This window comes from Pleurodeles waltl, chromosome 1_2 (assembly GCF_031143425.1).
Source record: "Pleurodeles waltl isolate 20211129_DDA chromosome 1_2, aPleWal1.hap1.20221129, whole genome shotgun sequence".
Classification (NCBI taxonomy): domain Eukaryota; kingdom Metazoa; phylum Chordata; class Amphibia; order Caudata; family Salamandridae; genus Pleurodeles; species Pleurodeles waltl.
In genome coordinates this window covers 1,162,290,906-1,162,312,381 of record NC_090437.1, presented here as the reverse complement: position 1 = coordinate 1,162,312,381, position 21,476 = coordinate 1,162,290,906, and the positions used below count along the sequence as shown (strand labels likewise).

Below are 21,476 nucleotides of genomic sequence, written 5' to 3'. Positions count from 1 at the left end.
CACCAAAATGGCACATTTCAATTACATATAAGTCCCTAGTAAAGTGGTACTACATACATCCAGGGCCTGTAAAGTAAATGCTACTAGTATGCCTGCAGCACTAATTGTGCAACCCACTTGAGTGGCCCTTTAAATCATGTCTCAGGCCTGCCACTGCAGTCTTTGTTCAGTTTTAAGCTACCATTGCAACTTGACAAAATAAACCTTTTGCATAGCCTAAACTCTCCTTTTTAATATGAATAAGTCATCCCTAGGATATGCTCTAACAGCAATGTAGCACTGCGAGTACCTGCACAAAATTGGGTATTATTGTGGTGCAACGGATAGCAGCTCTGTGATTGTGGCCTTGTCCAGATGATAGGTGAGTATGATGTGCCTGTCCTCCAGTGTAGCCAAGTCCACAAGGGGTCTGTACACAGGTGCTTGCTTCCTCCTCCTATTCCTCTGCAGTGGTTGGTACCTTAGGGACCCAAAAATAAGAAGGAAGTGACAAAAGGAACTATGAACACACTGCATCAGTGTACACAGAGTATGTTTGTATGTTGGACACTGGAATTTTCTAGGTGTGTACATTCAACAACAATGCCGCACTTGTACATGTGTACTAGCAGTAGAAAATGGCAACTGCCTGTCCTGTATGCAAGGACAGGTGGGAATGACCTCACTCCGCCGGCATTAGGCATCATGGCAGGAGGTGGTCTGCACCGATGTGCAATTCCTCATTGGCTAACATGGGCCTCTATGGAGTTTAGGAACCAATGATGATCAACGCAGGTGGTGACAAAGTTCACTGCCACAGCCGTGACCGCTATTTTCTTTCTATGACTTTCACTTCATTCCTGACTTTCCACAGGACCACATCTCCACTGCGTGTGCTGCTGTGACCTGTGACTGGAACCTTCCATGGCCTGTGCAGCAGGCGAAAGAGCCCCAGCCTTCACGTCGGAGGAGTTGGAGAGGCTCATGGATGGGGTCCTACCTCTGTATGGGAGGCAGTTGTATGGGCCTCCAGACCAACAGGTGAGTGCATCCGACATGAATGCATGGAGATGGGTGCGTGCTGGCAGTGTGTCATTTGGGGGGTATGGCTGGTGGCAGTGTCTGTGCAGTGGTACGGGTCATGGGTGCTTGACGAGGGGCAAATGCAGTATGTGAGCCATTTCTTTGACAGGTTTGATTGTATGGTTAATGGTGTCCTTCTGTCTGTGTTTCCTCTGCAGGTCAGTGCCCATCAGACAAAGGGGTTGTGGCGTGCCATCACCAAGGATGTGCGGACTGTGGGGGTCCCTAGCCTGAGAAGCACCCACTGCAGGAAACTGTAGGAGGACCTGAGACGCTGGGCCCGGAAGACCGCCGAGGCCCAGCTGGGGACGGCCTCCCAACGAGGGAGGGGTGCCTGTCGGAACCTGACCCCAGTGATGGAGCACATACTGGCGGTGGCCTACCAAGAGCTGGATCGGCACTTAAGGGAATCACAGCAGCCACAAGGGTGGGAGTACAGTGAGTGACAACCATCTATGTTGCCTGGCAAGGGATTTTGGTGCAGGGTTCTAGTCTAGCCAGTGGATGCCGCAATATGAAAGCTTAGGCATTGCAGCATGGTTCAGCTTAGGTATTTTGGTTGTAATGCTTATTTTACATGGCTAGGTAGCAGGCTTTCCATGTCAGACAAGGCTTAATTGGTTCCAATTGATGTACTGTGGTACCTAGCCAATGATATGACAGCGTGGTCCATACTGTCCATTCTTAGTGCCGGTGTGTGATGGTGATGTGTATGCTATCTGTGCTATTGTTGCTGTGATTGACCCTGTGCTCCCTTTCTCCCCCCCTCTCCTTTTGTCATCCTGTCCATGTGTGCATTAGCATCACCTGGGGCAGGAGCAGGGGCATGGGCGAGTGAGGGAGCTGCAGCCCACAGGACCCAGGAGGCAGAGTCTACTGATGCCGAGAGGACCAGTGGGACGGAAGGTGAGGAGAGCATCACGGGGGGACAGGAGCTGATTCAACTGACTCTGATACCTCTGCCAATGGGAGCTCCCTGGTGGTGGCGGACCCCTCTGGGACCACCCCAGCTACAGGTTCAACCACCACCCCCATACCAGCACCGCCCTCCCAGTAGCCCCCCACCGAGTTGCCCATTCCTGATCACCCAGGAGGGTGGGCGCCTCCTTCGCCCCAGGCACCTCAGGCCCTGCTCCAGTCAGCCCTGTTGCCCTCAGTTGGGAGGCTATTGACCTACTGAGATACATCTCTGTAGAGCAGTCAACCATAGTGAATGCCATCCAGGGGCCGGCATCCCAGATACAGCACTACAATTCCTTCCTGGAGGGCATTCATGGTGGCTTGGCGGCCCTATAGAGATCGTTTCAGGCTCTGGCCTCCTCCCTGATGGCAGCCAGAGTCCCTGTTTCTTCTGTCACCCCCTCCAACTACCACTATCCCAGTCTGAGTCTCCTCACCCCGCACCCATCCCACACACACATTCTGACAAGCATGTACACAAAACAACAGACAAGATTCGCACAGACAAACACTGGCAGCACACTTCAGTGCACAAGCACTCACACAGCCAACACACAGATGCACACACATCATCATCCACTGCCTCCTCTGTTCCCCCCCCCCCTCCTCCTCCTCCTCCCTCAGTCACATCTGGAATCATACCTGCATGCACTGCATCAACAGTCCCTGAACCAGCCACCTGCACAGCCTTGCCCACAGTCATCACAACAGCAGACCCGCAGACATGCACCCCACACACCACATGCGCAGTCACCACCACCATCACCACCTCATGCAACACACCCACCTCACTTGCAGACACCATCACAACATTCATCCACACGTCCTGTTTGACCTACCCCACCCTGTCTGCCCCCCTCCAAAGACACACAAACGCTCGCACTCAGACCCCCAACAGCCATCCACCTCACACATGCACACTGTCCATGCACCTGCACCCAAGTCCAGCACACCTTCTCCTCCTACAACCACTCCCTCTACCCTCCACTCCCATTCCTCCTCCCACATCCCGCATCATTGGCCTGAAGAAGCTTTTCCTTTCCCATCTTGACCTCTTCACTCCCCCCTGTCCTGCCCATAAGAGAAAGGTCCTACCCCCCCCAGGCCAGTACCTCCAGCACCCAGTCTGACCCGGTTTCACTCCCAAAGACTTCAATTGCCACTAAGAGGCATATGAGTGTGACTCCGGCCCCCCACCCCAAGCACACTCCTCTGCCCCCAAAACAGAAGGGTAAAGTGCTGCCCCCTCCCAAACCAAAACCCAAAACCAAGGAGACACCTGCCAAATCCAAACCGAAGGAGCCCCCTCCCAAACCAAAAGTCAAGGAGCTCCCTCCCAAACCAAAAGCCAAGGAGCTCCCTCCCAATGAGACGCCCCTCACACACACACCCCACCACCAGAGATGCCTGCCTATTTCCAACATGGTGCCCCTGTACAGTGGAGTCCTGATGTTGTCAGGAGTCAAATTGGGGCTTGGACTTTGCCCTGTGAGCTTATTCAAACTTCGACTGGCCACTTGCCCTGCATTTGAATATGCATTGATGTATACATTTTGGATTTGGGCTCTTCATTCAACAGGACTATAGAGGTTGGAACAGAGGTATGTGTCCTGGCTTTCTTTGCTCCTGGGTTCTGTTACTGTCGTTTAACTCTGCAGATGGTTCTGGGTGTGTGGTGTGTGTGTGTATGATGTTTGTTGTGCGTGTCACTCTCGCCTCCCTCCCTCCCTTGTGGGCTAGGCAGCTGTACTCACCTTCGTTGTTGGTGCTCCTGGACGGCCATGGCGTGGTACAGCATCGGGAAGACTTGCAGTTCAGGTTCCATTGCGGCTGCCGACTCCTCTGTGTCTCTGGATGGGAGTGTCTCCTTTTATATGATGTGTTTCCTCCAGGCTTTTGGTGGTGTTGGTACCGCCCCGGAAATCCTTGCGGTGTGCTATGTCATAATATGGTGGGCAGATCCTTGTCTTCCGCCTACCTGGAGATTGCTACCTCCATGTTCAATGTTTGTACCGCACTGGCGGTTGGTGTGGTACATTGACTGTCAATGGGAGGGATCACCACCATGGTCATTATTTGGCAGTCATTACCGCCAGCCTGGCGACAGTACTACAGCCACCGCCGGCGTGGCGGTCACCTGACCACCAAGGTCATAATGAGGGCCTTTGTGTGATTGTGGGTTGAAATTAGTGAACTTGAGTGAAGGCCAATTTTGTGGACTGCATTTAGAGACAACTAGGGAACAGGAGGTTGAGTAGGCTTAAATATGAAAGCCAGATATGACTTATCCTTGTCTTAGGACCTCACCTGATTAACAATACTTACATATTCAGTTTCCCTATATGCAATTATCCTTACATACTCAGTTATCCTCTCATAACTAAGCATGCCATGAGGCGGCATTTGAAGATTCTGGTGCTCAGACATGCACATTCTCATCATACACCATGGACGTGAGAATGGTTGAATTTGAATACTGAAAAAGGAGGATCATCTCATGCTTTGCTGACCTCTGTCATACTCTGCACAAACATTTCATCGACCCCTGTCAGAAAACTGTTGTCTCTCAAGAGACTGCCACCTGAGCTTGGAACCGCTGATATCTTCAGATATTCTTCTGTGAGTACATCACCTACGGTAATTTTTGGAAGAGACAGGCGTCCTTGGCAGCATGAACAGGGTTTGTTGTGAATATGACATTACCAGCTGCAGGGCAGTGCTGATACCAGAACTGAAATACCAATAACAATGCAATGATTTATCTCAAGGTGCACTGATCTGTACAGGGCAATGTGCAACGCTTCCAACTAATGCCATGAGGAAGCAGTGCTGTTCGCATCACAATCAGGAGTTAGGTCTGGCCTGGCAGCCGCCGATTTCTTCATGCATCTTGGGTAGAACGTTCTCCTACAACCACATGCTACAAAGTCAGTTACTCTTCATGATCGGGCCATCTCCAATGGGTTATCTTTGTTCCTATTAGAAAGGCTTTCACAGCCTTTGTTTATTCACGCAGGATGTACAGCATAAGGTTAGACGAGAAAGGAAGACATTAATTCTATGTGTCAAGGAGTCAGTAAAAACATATTGATGACTGTTAGAAATGAGACAAATGAGACCTAAAAAGGCTCTCACTTCAGTCTGGGTCTTGGGAGGCTCCCAAGCCAGAATTGTGTCAATCTTAGGCTGTAGGGGTGCCACCTGGCCACTCCCCACCTGGTGTCCTAAGTACACCACAGAACCCTGCCCTATTTGGCACTTGCTCGCCTTAATAGTGAGGCCTGCCTTCTGCAGGGCCTCTAACACTCTCCAGAGGTGTTGCAGGTGTTCCTCCCATGTGGAACTAAACACAGCAATGTCATCCAGGTAGGCGGCACTGAACTCATCCAGTTCTACCAACACCTGGTTGACCAACCTCTGAAAGGTGGCAGGGGCATTCTTCATCCCAAAGGGCATCACATTGAAGTGGAAGTGCCCATCTGGGGTAGAGAATGCAGACCTCTCCTTTGCCCCCTCAGTTAAGGCAATCTGCCAGTACCCAGATGTTAAATCAAACGTACTGAGGTACTTGGCAGCTCCTAACCGATCAATGAGCTCATCAGCTCGGGGGATGGGGTGTGCGTCAGTCTTGCTGACCGCATTGAGACCCCGGTAGTCCACACAGAACCTAAGTTCTGGAGTGGCACCAGGAGCAGCAGCCTTTGGGACCAAGACCACTGGGCTGGCCCAAGGACTGCTGGAGTGCTCAATAACCCCTAGGGTTAACATTTTGGAGACTTCCTCCTTAATGCAAGCCCTGACCCTGTCAGTCACCCTGTAAACCTTATGTTTAACAGGTGTACTGTCCCCAGTGTCCACATCATGTGTGCACAGGTGTGTGACTCCTGGGATCAGGGAAAACAGCGAGGCGAACTGTCCCAGCACATGGCGACAGTCCCTCTGCTGTTCCTCAGTCAGGGAGGGGGAGAGGATCACTCCCTCCACAGACCCATCTTTCTCTCCTGCAGACAGGAGGTCAGGAAGAGGCTCACTCTCTTCCTCCACCCCGTCATCTGTCGCTAGGAGCATGGATAGCTCAGTTTGCTCAAAGTGTGGTTTGAGTCGGTTGACATGAAGGACCCTCAAAGGGTTTCTGGGGGATTGCAAGTCTACTAGATAGGTGACCTCGCTCTTTCTTTCCACCACCTCAAAAGGCCCAGTCCACTTATCTTGGAGAGCTCTAGGCTCCACTGGTGCCATGACCCACACTTTTTGTCCAGGCTGAAACTCAACCAGAGTGGCATTCTGGTCGTACCACCGTTTCATATCCTCCTGGCTTGCTTCCAGGTTCTCCTGAGCGAGACTCCTGAAGCGGGCAGTCTGGTTTCTTAGTGCCAGCATGTAGCTAAATACATCCTGGGGTGGTTTACTAGGAGCTTTCTCCAAAGCCTCCTTCACCAGACTGAGCGGTCCCCTCACAGGGTGGCCATAGATGAGCTCAAAGGGGCTAAAGCCAAGTCCCTTTTGAGGCACCTCCCTGTAAGCGAACAGAAGGCATGGTAAGAGAACGTCCCACTTATGCCTCAAGGGCTCTGACAGGCCCTGAATCATGCCTTTCAAGGTGCAGTTGAATCTCTCAACCAGACCATTACTCTGGGGGTGGTAAGGGGTGGTGAACTTGTAGGTTACCCCACACACCTTCCACAGAGACTTCATATAAGTGGATATGAAGTTTGTACCTCTATCAGATACCACCTCCTTGGGGAACCCCATGCGGGTAAAAACCCCCATCAAGGCACGTCCCACCACGGGGGCAGTGACCGTCCTTAGAGGAATGGCTTCTGGGTACCGAGTGGCATGGGCCACCAAGACCAGGATGAACCTGTTGCCCATGGCTGTCTTGGGATCCAGAGGCCCCACAATGTCAATTCCTACCCTTTCAAAGGGAGTACTGACTACAGGTAAAGGTTGGAGGGGAGCTTTGCATTTCCCCCCACTCTTGCCACTTGCTTGACAAGTCTGACAAGACCTACAATAAGCAGCTGACTGCTTGTGCATCAAGGGCCAGTAAAAGGGGGAGACAAGCCTCTTATAGGTCTTGTCCTGCCCTAGATGTCCTGCCAAAGGCACATCATGAGCCAAACCCAGTAGGAAGGCCCTGAAGCACTGGGGTACCACCAGCATACGAGCTGACCCAGGTTCAGGAACCTTAGGCTCACTATACAGGAGGCCATCCTCCCAATATATCAGGTGAGTACCTGGCGCCTCGCCAGCCGCCTGGGCTGCAGCCTGCTGCCGCAGCCCCTCAAGAGTAGGGCACTCCTTCTGCGCTGTGCAGAATGCTTCCCTGGTGGGTCCCCCTTCCTGCTGCCACTGTGACAGCTCAGGGACCTCCCCCAGTTCAGCCACCTGCTCCCCTGTGGGTTCCGGGGCGTCACCCTCAGGCTCCGCCTCCTCCCGGACCGTGGGAACCTCGGGGGCCGGTTTCCCGCACCCCCTGCCCTTCCTCTTCTTGGCGGTCCCCTGGGCCACTGTTTCAGGCTCCAGGGGCTCTTGACTACCCTGATTGGCTGCCATAGACTGGGTGGATACGCATATCCACCCAGGCAGACCCAACATCTCCAAGTGAGACCTGTGTTCCACCTCCTTCCAAGGGGAATCCTCCAGGTCGTTACCTAGCAAATGATCAACAGGCATGGTTGGACTCACAGCTAATTTCCAGGAACCTGAGACCCCCCCCCCATTCAAAGGGAACCTGCGCCACTCTGCAGAGGCGCTCAGAGTTGTCTACCGCAACTACTTGGTGAAGTACCCAGGGATCAATCTGCTCTTCAGACACCAGGTGACTCCTCACTGTAGTCACACTGGCTCCTGTGTCTCTCAGAGCCTCCACCTTCTGTCCATTGATGGTCACCCATTGCCTGTACTTCTTAGTGTTATCAGGCACTAGGTTTCTCTGGACCATCTCACTGTCCCCTAGTGAGACAAGGGTCATTTCTGCTGGTTCCCACGCACCTGAAACCAACTCCTCCCCAAGCGCTACACTGGCCAAACCCTGGGACGGTGCACCAGTGGGTGCTGGTGTACTTTTGGGGCATTTGGGGTCCCCCCTCACATGACCCACCTGGTCACATGCATAGCACTTACGTGGGGGACCACCTGCCACTGGCTTCCCTTTCGACAACCATGGCTTCTTTTCACTGGGGGATTGGGAATCCTTACCATGGGAATCAGTTTGGGGCCCTTTAGAGAACTCCCCCTGTTTGCCCTTACCCCCCCCCCTTTCTTCTGAGAGGGACCCTGCCCACCCTTGGCGTGGTCTCCCCCATACCTCTTTTGGACCCTGGTGCTCTCCCAGCGGTCCGCTTCCTGTGCAAGCTTCCTGCGGTCAGTCAGCTTGCTGTCAATGAGGTGCTGGCGCAGATCTGGAAAACATAAACTGTACAAGTGCTCCCAAGCAATTACATTGTAAAGCCCCTCATACGTGTTTACCTTACTGCCCTTCACCCAACCATCCAGTGACCTGCAAAAAGAATCAACACATTCCAACCATGTTTGGGATTCCTTTCTCTTGTAGGATCTAAACTTCTCCTTGTACTGCTCAGGGGTGAGACCATACCTGGTGAGTAAGGCCTCCTTCATGACAGGGTAGGTGAGATCCTGAGCATCCCCTAAGGCTGTCAGTGTGTCCCTCACCTCTGCCTCAAGATGCTTCCACAGGGCTGCCCCCCAATGAGCTTCAGGGACCAGGTTCATGTGGAGAGCTGACTCATAACCCTTGAAACACAAGTAGATATCATCCTCACTCTTATAATCCCTCACAAGGTCTTTTGGGATGTGTACCCTTCTCTCAGGCTGCACTGTAGGATTGCTGCCACCATCCCTCCTGGGCTGACTCCTCTGATCTATCTCTTTTAAACTGAGCTCATGAGCCATTGCTAAGTTCCTTTCCTCAATGGCCAGCCTTCTCTGTTCCATCTCTAGACTGAGCTTTTTCAGCTCCAATTGGTACTCCCTCTCTGCCTGTCTGTCCTGTAACTCTCCAGGTGTCAGACCTTTGGAGGATACACTGCTACTTGCCCTAGAGACTCTTTCCCTGGGAATAACAGATCCCCCCACTATACCATTATGTACTGATTGCTCTCCCTCCTCATCCTCATCCTCCTCCTCATCCTCAGTGTGCCCTCCAGTGCTTCTGGTTGTCACCCAGGCCCTCAGCGCCTTTTTCAGCTCATCCTTCTTGGAAGAGCTCTTAATGGGACAACCAACATTTTTACAAAACTGCTTTAGCTGAGCCTTGTTATAACTATCCAATTGCTTCAGGTCAAAAACAGCTTCAACTGATGCATCTCCAAGTAGAGACATGATAAAAGGTTAAAAGAGTGCAAAGTTCCAAATGCAGAAAAGCAAGTTCTCAAATGAAGTTCCAGAAACGTCAATCACTGGATCAGCGAAAAAAGAAACTGAATGCAGAGCAAAAACAGGCCAAATAGAAAAAAACAAAAATCACAAGACTAGTAGTATGTGGTCACGTAGTGGTCTGAACTCAAACAGTAGTGTACACTTAATCACTGTATGTCAAGTACAAATACAAGTCCAAATCCCAACCACTGATCACCAATGTTAGAAATGAGGTCTTTGGTTGACAGTCAGGTTACCCCCTGTTCAAGCAATGACCCTCACTCTAGTCAGGGTAAAAGAGAATCACCCTCAGCTAACCCCTGCTTACCCCCTTGGTAGCTTGGCAGAGCAGTAGGCTTAACTTCAGAGCATTAGGTGTAAAGTATTTGTACCAACACACACAGTAACTTAATGAAAACACTACAAAATGACAACACCGGTTTAGAAAAATAGGAAATATTTATCTAAACAAAACAAGACCAAAACGACAAAAATCCGACATACACAAGTCAGGTTATGAATTTTTAAAGATTAAACCCAAAAATAGCGCTTAGAAACAAAAATGCTTCAATGAGATGTTAACACGGCGTCGTGACGGAGTCGTTCCCAACAAGCCGACACCAGCGGCGCCGGACACGGAGTCGTGTAGACCCCCAAGTACAGTACCTTTGGTGAAGAGTGAAAACAAGCCGAGACACGAAGTCAGGAATCGCGGCGTCTGTGCGAAACGTTGAATCCGTGCACTTCAAGCGGCGTCGGTCACGATGTGGTGCGGCGACTTCCACGGAGTCGCGGACTTCAGCGGGGCTGCTGCGGCGACGGGCCTGCGAAGAATGTCGCGTTTCAGCGAAGGTCACGGTGTCAGGTGCAGGCGGCGTTACCGGATTCAGCAGCGGCGTCGGTCCGGAGTCGTCCGAAGTCGATTTCCTTGGATTTCCACCAGCTTTCCTTTCAAGGGCCCAGGGACTGGATAGGGCACCACTTGTCAGAGCAGGAGTCTCTCCAGAGACTCCAGGTGCTGGCAGAGAGAAGTCTTTGCTGTCCCTGAGACTTCAAACAACAGGAGGCAAGCTCTAACTCAAGCCCTTGGAGATTTCTTCACAAGATGGAAGGCACACAAAGTCCAGTCTTTGCCCTCTTACTCTGGCAGAAGCAGCACTGCAGGAAAGCTCCACAAAGCACAGTCACAGGCAGGGCAGCACTTCTTCCTCAGCTGTCAGCTCTTCTCCAGGCAGAGGTTCCTCTTGGTTCCAGAAGTGTTTCTCAAGTCTGTAGATTTGGGTGCCCTTCTTATACCCATTTTAGTCTTTGAAGTCACCTTTCTTCAAAGGGGACTCACACCTACTTGTGAAATCCTGCCTTGCCCAGGCAAGGCATCAGACACACAGCAGGGGGTTGGAGCCGGCATTGTCAGAGGCAGGCACAGTCCTTTCAGATGAGAGGGACCACTCCACCCCTCCCTCCTAGCAGAGATGGCTAATCAGGAAATGCAGGTTACACCCCAGCCCCCTTTGTGTCACTGTCTAGTGCGAGGTGAAAAACAACCCAACTGTCAAACTGACCCAGACAGGGAATCCACAAACAAGGCAGAGTCACAAAATGGTTTAAGCAAGAAAATGCTCACTTTCTAAAAGTGGCATTTTCAAACGCACAATCTCAAAATCATCTTTACTAAAAGATGTATTTTTAAATTGTGAGTTCAGGGACCCCAAACTCCACATGTCCATCTACTCTCTAGGGGAATCTACGCTTAAATCATATTTAAAGGTAGCCCCCATATTATCCTATGAGAGAGACAGTCCTTGCAACAGTGAAAAACGAATTTAACAATATTTCACTGTCAGGACATATAAACCACATTACTATATGTCCTACCTTAACCATACACTGCACCCTGCCTTGGGGCTACCTAGGGCCTACCTTAGGGGTGCCTTACATGTAAGAAAAGGGAAGGTTTAGGCCTGGCAAGTGGGTACACTTGCCAAGTCGAATTTACAGAGTAAAAATACACACACAGACACTGCAGTGGCAGGTGTGAGACATGATTACAGGGTTACTTGTGTGGGTGGCACAACCAGTGCTGCAGGCCTACTAGTAACATTTGATTTACAGGCCCTGGGCACCTCTAGTGCACTTTACTAGGGACTTAACAGTAAAACAAATATGCCAATCATGGAGAACCAATTACGTACACATTTTAAACAGGAGCACTTGCACTTTAGCACTGGTTAGCAGTGGTAAAGTGCCCAGAGTAACAAAAACAATCAAATCAGAGTCCAGCACCCATCAACAACCTGGGGAACAGAGGCAAAAAGTTAAGGGAGACCACGCCAAGGATGAAAAGTCTAACAATGACTTTGTAAAAATATTTCAAAACATTAGGAGAGCAATCGAGCAAAAATAACAGTGGTAGGTAAGGAAGAACAGGTGTTAGTTCCACATGTAATGGCTAGGAATGTCAAAAAAGGAAATTCTGAGAGTGAGGGAATAGTAAATCGTGATAATATTGTTTTTTAATTTATATGGTGCGGACCAAATGGAATTGAGTAACAGAGATGTTGTAAAGCTTTATATGTATGAATGAACCGAAATGTGAAAACGCACAGTCAACATATTGAAATTTAGCAACATTATAAAGGAATGTGGTTTGATCTAAATGCATTAGAAGTACAACAACAAATACAGCTTCAGTGATCTGAGACAAGGATCTGATCATCAAGCTTCACGTACAATAAGGTCATTACAGGAGGTAACCTATTGAAATACAGTGCACTTCAGCTCATTATTTGAAGGTTTGAAAGGAGGAGTTAGTTCTGACTGCGGAGGGGGCGATGTGGTTTTAAACCATGGCTGTCCTCCTTAGAAAGGCTGGACAGGTGTCCTTTTTGCAGGGGATTGGTAAATTATTGTAGCTCACAAGCCAGAGTTTCAGAATGCAGACTTTTATAAACTATATAGACGAGCTACAATATACTGAGGAATACAATAAGGGGATGGACGTAGTGCCTTGAAGTGTCAGCCTCTAGTACTCACTGAGGACCGCATACCAATTCAGCGTTTTCACCCACTAGTACACTTCAGACAGAGGCAACTTGTATGAAAAACAGCCCTGGTCCGGCTCCTGTAGGAACAACCCCGTCCTCGCTGCCAGTTCAGAGAGGAGCTGTACTGATATTGATTTCCATGAAAGGGTTTAGACATTTCAAATGGATATCCTTTGCATGATTAGATTTGTAAATAACTAATGGATCAATCTGGGGAAACCTTGAGTAATCGGTTCAAAAACGCCGGGTGCAGCTAACTGGTTGATGTGTTTTGCATTCCGACTTTGCTTTACAGTCTCTTGAAGCTACTGCTGGTGCTATCACATTAATTAATTACACACTGCACGGTTCTTTAATGTACTACCTGAATAACTGAGACATCTGCTGGTGAGGTCGAAGGTTGTTTGCATTTAATTCTCCAGGCCCTTCTTTTTCCCAGGGGTGGGAGTTCTTACTTTTTATTTCCACATTTTTATCTGCAAGAACATAATAATGCGGTTTTAATTCACTGTGTTGACACTGAACAATCTAATGGGCTAACAGCAGTTGACAAATGTGATCAATGGTCTTACAAAACTCAATTATCATTTCTAAATGGAATGCTGTTACAAGAGAAGTAGGATTGATATGCAGAGGGAAAACAAATTGCACTAGAACGATGAGCAGGCACTGTGAAAGTAACCGGAAAACCCTTTACAAAAGAAACAATTATTACATTAACAAAGCGTGCAGAAGCACGATACAGACTTCGGGAATCTGATCATCAAATTGTAATAGGTGACTTTAAATGTCAGACCCTTCCAGACAATGCATAATGTAATAGTGGATGTTAGCCATCTCCCAGTAAAGGGCTTACTTCATAAAAATAAAACATAAGGGTCCCAATAGCAAAGATCGTGTCACAAAGCACTCTGTTTTTTGTACATTGACTGCTGTATGAAATGTCTTTCACATGCGCTGTGACAGAGCTACACATCTTTTGTATTGCAAATTGGCTATTTGGAGGATCAAAATAATCCTTCTATATTTATATATTGGTGAGGCAGGATTCTGTTTCTGAATGCATCCGAGTGTGCTGTAAATGCACTCAGAAAGAAACAGCAGAACCCCAAGTCCCACATTCTGATGTGGAGAACGACAATTTTTTAGTTACGTCCATGTCCCTTTAAAAGCCATAGGAGTTGCAACCAAACAATTCTTGGCATTCTGGGAATGGTAGGGAGCAGCATAGTGTCGTATCTGGTTGAACAGCTTGCACTTCGCAAATGTTTACCACCAGCTTTCAGGAGGTAGCTTGTGATCAATAGTTGGCGACCAATGATACATGCCAATGGAAGTCGGAAGGAGAAGGATGCCCATTTCTGAAAGGTGCCCATTTCACGCCCCCTCTACTTACCGAATCGTAAAGTTGTACAGAGGTTCCCAACTTGCAATGCATTTTAAGTGCATTGCAAGTTGACATTTTATGATTGCAAGCACCTTTATTTTGCGAATTACAGGTTTTACAGCCTCAAAACCTTTTTGGACATTTGGCCCTAAGTTAGGACGAGCAGAAAGAGATCCCCGAGGTTTGTGATTTCATGTGGCATCTATAATAGAGTGTTAAAGCCCACTCCTGAGGGTTATACAGGTCTCTCCCAGTTAGCGACCTGGTAGAATCAGAAATAGGGACAGTGAAACTCTTGAAACCAAGAAAAGGTCAACTGATTCGCAGGCAGGATTGTGTGCAAAGAAAATGAGTATAGAATAAAGAGAAATACATCATCACATAGATTCGCCTCTAAGAATGATGTACATATGACTTTATTACTCGTAATGTTCAAGTCTTTGCAGAGAAGTAGCTCTTCACCAGTGGTAGGCAAAAAATTCAGCTCTGCCGGAAGAGTTCTCGGAGTTTTGCTCACTCCGCGTTCCACTTGGAGCGCGGTGCTCAGGCAAAACTCGGAAAACCGCTGCGTGGTGGAGTTTTTTCACGCGCGCAGCTTGCCAATGTTAAGTTGGTGAGTGCCGGGGAGAAACTTGCAAGTGGGATTTTTAGGTGGTGGAACAACCCTGACATCATTTCTCAAGGTGGGGGGTTGCGGCAGGTCACTACCACTTGCGTTGAAAAAAGGTACCGCTTAAGTAGAAAATCTATTTGAGCGGTAGGACGCAGCAGCGCGGGCATTCTCCCATGCTAAAAATCAGTGCGAGCAGTGCGATGTACCAAAATTCCACAAAAAATGTTTTTAAAAAAGCAGCCTACTCCTGTAGCTTTATAATCTGACACCAAACACAAACTGCATAAATTACTGACACATTAGTAAATACATCAAAATAATGATGTCTAAATCTTCGTTTGAGCATATATCCTTGCCTTGGTTGATAGTCTGCTTGCCTTCAGTGAAGTGTACCTTTGCCATGACACTCAGATCAGCAATGAACTTCTGCTCAGCTTCCTAGATACAAAGATACAAATATTTAGGTAACTTGTTTGTAAAAAGCAAAAGATTTCTTATAAGAAGCAATCTATTTTCTTCTCCTCTGACACATTGGTGGACGAAAACGTGGCAGTGTTTTTTATAGAGATACTCCATGCAGCCATACAAATGTGCATCCTAATGTACAAACATGGAATATCTATCTATCTATCTATCTATCTATCTATCTATCTATCTATCTATCTATCACATTTTTGCAATCATAATGAAGAAGAAGAAACCATGCACACAATAGGCAAATCCACTAACAAACACTATCAAATTAAAAAAGTTACCCGAGGGGGGCAAATGTACAAGAGGACCTATTTAGCACCATATACTCTATTATGAAGATACTCCACTATGTGCTCTTTTTTGTTTTCTTTTTTTTAGGACAAACACTGACTGTGTGTTGATTCTATACTGACAAGACTCCAGCATGGATTTTTAGTGCTGCAAAGACACAGTGACAGCTACAAATATGATTGGAGCAAAATAATGGCGATATGCTATTTATCATCATAATACATTTTTATAAGGATGTGCTACTTTGCGCCTTTTACTTTTTGAGGTGGTTGGTGCAAAAATGGTCGTCATATTTTTGCTAAGCTTTGTTTTTTTTCTAGCACATGTATATATGTAGCATAGGGCTAAAACAATTTTAGTGTAAATTTGTCCAACCCAGGCACCTGAAGTAATTCAGGCCTGAGTGTCTTATTCAACACTACAGTCAGACATGGAACTGCTAGGATTGTCCTCCCAGAGCGTAAACTTGCACATTTTCATGTCGAAATGAAACGCATAGCTACCAAGTTTCCTAGGTCCATGTGTGATGTGCTGTTCCATGCAGGGTTTTTTCCCTTGAATTCTGGGACTTGTAGTCTTTTTTTATAATGGGATAAATAACACAACAAGTCCCAGAATTCAAAGGAAAACCCTGGACTGAACTACAGCAGCAAATCATGCATGTACCTAGGAAACCTGAGAGGGCTAGAAATAAGTACACCAAATGTCCATCAATATAGAAGGGCATTATGTGCAAATGTCTACCATGTAATCAAGGAACACATACTCGTAAGCAAGCTACCAAGAAAACTATAACTGAAAGTTTTTTTATGACTTTGGAAAGTGGATGAACCATATGTGACCTCCCCAGTGATGTGGTGAAAGAGAGGGCTCTGGGGTAGGTTGGTCCCGCACAGAAATAAATGGAGCAGTGGTGTAAATAATCAAAATGTTCTAAATTGTACCTAGATTTGTTGGTTTGGAAGGGACTAAATGACTGGTGTTTTTGAATTCTGAGCAGTGAGAAACTGCAAAGCAACCACTAAGTGCTGTTGTCTTTCCACAAACTATGACAATAATGTTGACGAAGTGATTTCTTGCAATTTATTTTAGGATACCCTGGCATAAATGTTCATAACCCTGCTGAGGTTACATAAATGTCAAATGCCTCAGGTGAGTGACAAGAAGTCCTACTGTGGCTCACATGTGGCATTTGGTTTTTACAGAACATAATTTAGTACACTGCTGACCAGGTCTGAGTTAAAAAGGAACATGTGGGTTAATTTGCCGTACTACATTTAAATTTAGGTAAGTCAGTTGTCAAGATGTCTTACCAGAGTGAGACCTAGCTGCTCATTGCTAGACTACATAACCTTGAATGTTTAACAAGGTAATCTGAGACAAACTATTATGTTACCAGGCAGGTGACAGCATTTTATACAGTGGGAAGTCTGTGCCAATTTTTAACTTTGGATTAAAAATGATCTAGACATTTACCTAATCAACGAAAACAAAAACAATTAGTTAACATGGGTTTTGTTTTCGCTGTATATGTCATAAGAATAACATTTTTTAGGAACTTGTCATAATTGTCACTTTCAGAAATTCACTTTGACCTTGATCCTGCGATTTTCTGCCATTTGGGTTCTCTGTAGCTTTCCAGTCATTACTTTCTACCATACATTGCTTAATCCTGGAAAGGTGTGAAGGGATGTGAAGGAGCAGCAGATCTAAGGAATGTCCAGGACAACACATTTCCGAGGATCAGCTCTCCTATTATACAACTACCTATAAAAAGCAGCTCTTTCTGTTTTAAGGCCTATTCAGACAAAATAGTGAAGTGGCTGTCAGTGATGTTCAACTCAGGAACCACATGTCAAAAACAGTTTGGCAAGCTTCGAAGGCCAGCTCTCACAAAGAGCATCCTCTGTTCTGTTGAGTTAAGTCCCAGCAAAAAAAAGTATTTGAATAGTATGGGATTATTCTCTCAGTGTGACTTTATGCTATACAAACCTCAATTGGAGAGCTTCTACTGAAGTCTCCACTATGTTCACACCTTCGTATTCCTCAGAACTAATTAGGATTTCTCGACTCTAACAGTTTAGGATTATTTTGGACTACTATAGAGTAGTATAGGATTATTCTCTTTGTCTGGCTTTAAGCTATATAACACCTTGATTGGAGAACTTCTACTGAGGACTCCACTATGCTTACATCTTCCTATTTCCCCAAAATTAATTAGGGTTTCTCAATTAGGGTTTCTATCCTTAGTTTAGGATTATTTTGGACCACTTTAAATTTATTCATGCATAGACAAGAGAACTGAGACTTGTACAATGACCATCAGATTTTATGTCTTATCTTTTGTATTGCTTCAACTGAAATTATTGTATGCCTTATGCTATTGCGATTTAATCTTATCTGACAGATGGGTTCACCTTTGGTGATTTTGTAATTACATGTTTCCAAGATTCATCGACATTAGTTTGGCTCTTAATTTTTAATAAAACTCATTCAACTTTATCTACAGTTTCTTGATCTTTAATGTGTGACTAAATGGGCTACACCGTTAATTGAATTGCAGATAGGAACTAAGTCTCATATACCATTCAGGCATACTTACAAGGTCTATCACAGGAGGAATGGTAAGAACAGGTCTCAGTGCTCCATCAGATGGTAGCAGAGGATGGCTAGATACTGAACTAAGGGGAATTAGAATATTCCACCCTAGATTAGGCAATCCTTAAAGCCCAGCCCCTAGAGCCCATATCTCGGTCTGGAGGATTAGCGGAGTTCCAGTGTTTCAGGAGAGAGTCATAAAAGCAGAGCATAGCTTGCGATGTTTTGGAGAGATTGCATAATGTTTTGTGAAAATGTTTTGAATGTCGTGTGATTGTGGTGTTTAGTACGCAGAAGTTGAAGTTATCAGGTCTGATGTGACCTAAATATCAGGGATATTATTAAAAAGTGTAGAAGACACTATATTGTAATTGTCTGCTACGTTTGGTGGTGCTTGTTGTGAAATGTCATTGATTGAGATAGGGCCATTTTTCTTTTTGTGAGGGCAAGGTGCAGTTGGTACATTTAATCCTAGTGCACAGCGTAAAACTGTACTGATCCAAGTGATACCCTGCAGGTCGAAGTTCACACTGAATGCTTGGTTGCATTGACTCTTGCCTGATTGAATACTGTTGATTCTTTAGTGGAGCAAACAAAAGTTGTTTGCATTGTATTTTGTTATGCGTGCTTGATGTAGAGAAGGGTGCGTGCATGAAAATTATGAAGTAGGGTGAGCTTTTGCAGGGAGCGAGGTTGAGTTTTGGATGAAATGATTAGTAGGAATCTTGAGATGGCTTGTTTAGACTCCTATCAATAAAATTTACTTATATTCATGTGCAAGAATGTCACCCAACATGCAGGACAAGTTTATGACAGACAATCAGAGTGAGCCCAAATATATGAGGTAGCTTTGAATAAGACCAAGGTTATGCAGAAGAGCTACCACATATGCTTTAATGAGGAGAACATAGCCTGTATGAGAACTTCAGGTACATAAATACAGATTAAAGAATTGATAATATCTGGAAATGGAATGAGCTAGTTAATTGGAAAATTAATCATGTTTTGTGGAAATGTTTTGAAAGTTGTGTGAGTGTGGTGTTAAGTACGCAGAAGTTGAAGTTGTTATCGGGTCTGACGTGACCTACGTTTCTGGGATATTATTAAAAAGTGTAGAATACACTAAATTGTAATTGTCTGCTATGTTTGGTGGTGGTGTTGTGATACGTAATTGATGGCACAATTGAGAAAGGGACATTTTTCTTTTTGTGTGGGTGAGGTGTAGTTGGTATTGTGAATCCTAGTACAGAGGGTAAAACTGTACTATGATCTGAGTACTGATCTGAGTGATACCCTGTAGGTCGAGGTTCACATTGAGTGCTTGGATGCATTGACTCTTGTCTGATTGAATACTGTTGATTCTTTAGTGGAGCAAACAAAAGTTATTTGCATTGTATTTTGTTATGCGTGAAAATTGTAAAGGAGGATGAGCTTTTTCAGGGAGTGAGCTTGACTTCAGAGTGTGCCGCACTGGTACTGGTTGGTTGGTGTGGTGCCACGCTGGTATTGGTTGTCTACGTGATAAGGTGTTGTGCTATTATTGGTTATTGATGCTGAGCAAGAAATGTGGGTAAAGAGTCATTTCCTGGTTTGGAACAAAATTCTATCTGTGATTACTCATACTTTGATTGAAAAAAAGAAGCTTGTAAGGCCATACAAGATCTAATTAGAGGAGATGTGACATACCTGTTTGAGAGGAAGAAGAGGCACCACTTGAAGATATCTAAGGTCATTTTATAACAATAAATGTAGAGCTTCATACATGTATTTAGCTTAGTAAATTGTACAAGATCACAGAGAAATAAGGCTCATTGAGGTTTCCGCACATGGCATGTTAAATCTGATAATCATTGAAAATTTAAGGAGAATATTATATGAGATAAAACTGCCCCTTTGATCTGCACAGTTTGAAGCACTCAATACTTGGGAGATTGTGTCTCAGGCCAGAGAAAAGGAAGAGCCGAAAGGCATTGTGTATGCTAGTGCAAGATGTGATGCTGAACAAAAGACACAGAGAACTGACATGTATAAACATACAGGAGAACCGCCTCCTCCTGTAGGAGGAAAAGCAGCTGCTTCGAGGTTACATCCATGTGCCGTGGAGTGGGAGTGACCTTGGACCATTTACTAATGATTTTCCAAAACTGAAAGAAAAGCCTGTAGAATGGTAAAAGCAGGTTGAGCGATTTGTGAGGATTTTACTGGTTTTGAGGGTTGATTTGAATACTTTGATATTGTGGTTTCCAGGAGGCTTGGAGGCAGAATAGAAAATAGCCACAGAATGGCCTCAGAAACATCCAATGAGCAAACCCAGTGAAAAAAGGCCGTCCCCTTTAGTGATGAAAAAGTATCAGTGGGTAAAGACATTTCTAAAATCAAATATATTGATTAGGTAAGATTGACAGCATGACTCAAGAACCCAAAGAGTTGATTCATGCTTATTATGAGAGATAGCTGCAGGTGTTCAAACAGTACAGTGGAATGGAGACGCTTGAGCCCAAGGAAATGGGACATTTTGTGTTAAAGTTTGTGACAGGATTGATACCTGAAATTAGCATGATATCCAGCATCAATGGTCAATGATACAAGAAGGCATTTTGAAGGAGATAATGGGAGGTCCATGTAATTCACCCATTCTGGGCTTACAGAAGTCTAGCAGTAAGTACTGCATTGTCCAAGATTTGAGAACGGTGACCAATATTATTCTCTGTTGTCCCGTGCTACCAAATACAGCTGTGATTTTATTTCAGACTCCATGTGAGGCTATGCGGTTCACTGTCATATATCTGTGCCAGGCTTTCTTTTCTATACCGTTGCATGAGGATAGCCAGTTCCTCTTCGCATTTCAGTTTGGCAATCGTGTTTTAGCATTGTGTCGAGTCTCACAAAAGACTATACCAAGAGTCCCTCCATTTTCAACCATATCCTCAAAAAGAATCTGGAGTCCCTAGTTATTCCCTGCATTTGGTGAGGTGCAGTACACTGACGACCTGTTGGTCAAATACACAAGAAGCATGAAAGCAAGACATCATTGCATTGTTGAACCACCTGGCTGTGAATGGACATAAGGTGTCCCCAAGCAAGCTGGCGTACTGCCAAAAAGAGATCCAGTACCCTAGACATCACATTGAGAATGGAGTGCGGAAGGTGTCACAAGAGAACATTTCAGCAATTCTGAAAATGAATCTGCATCCACTCAGAATGTTTTTGGGACTGGTGCACTAGTCGCCAGTGGATACCCAACTTTTCCTAGTGGCCAAGCATTTACAGAGGCTGACACACAAGAATGTGTCTGATCCGGTACCATGGGATAACGATTGCTTGACTGCCTTCCTAGAGCTGAAAGAAAGTCTCTGTCATGCCCCAGCACTGGGAAAGCCTTATTACAATAAATCATTTGCACTTTTTTTGTAGTCAAAGGGAGGGCTGTGCTCCCTCAGTGATTACACAGTTCCATGGAAATGCCTGAAGGCCAGTGGCCTACTTCTCTGCTCTTGATCCCATAGCATCTGCTCTGCCAGGCTACCTTAAAGCATTGGCTGCGACCAGTGTCAGCATAGAGATGTATGAAAATACTGTTATGGGTCACCAATTGACTGCTTTTGTTCCCCATTTTGTTGAATTGTTGTTGACAAGAGCTAGAACTAAGCACTTAACCAACAGCCGC

General features: G+C 46.0%; 1 protein-coding gene across 1 annotated transcript in view; it reads right to left on the bottom strand.

Annotated features, from left to right (window-relative positions):
• Positions 1 to 21,476, bottom strand: part of EVC (EvC ciliary complex subunit 1) — a 436,134-nt gene that overhangs the window by 2,562 nt on the left and 412,096 nt on the right. Inside the window, exons 19-20 of the mRNA XM_069203012.1 lie at positions 14,803 to 14,884; positions 12,811 to 12,922 (exon numbers count right to left, since the gene is read on the bottom strand). Of these exons, the coding sequence (XP_069059113.1) occupies positions 12,811 to 12,922; positions 14,803 to 14,884 (194 nt within the window). The remainder of the gene's footprint in view (positions 1 to 12,810; positions 12,923 to 14,802; positions 14,885 to 21,476) is intronic.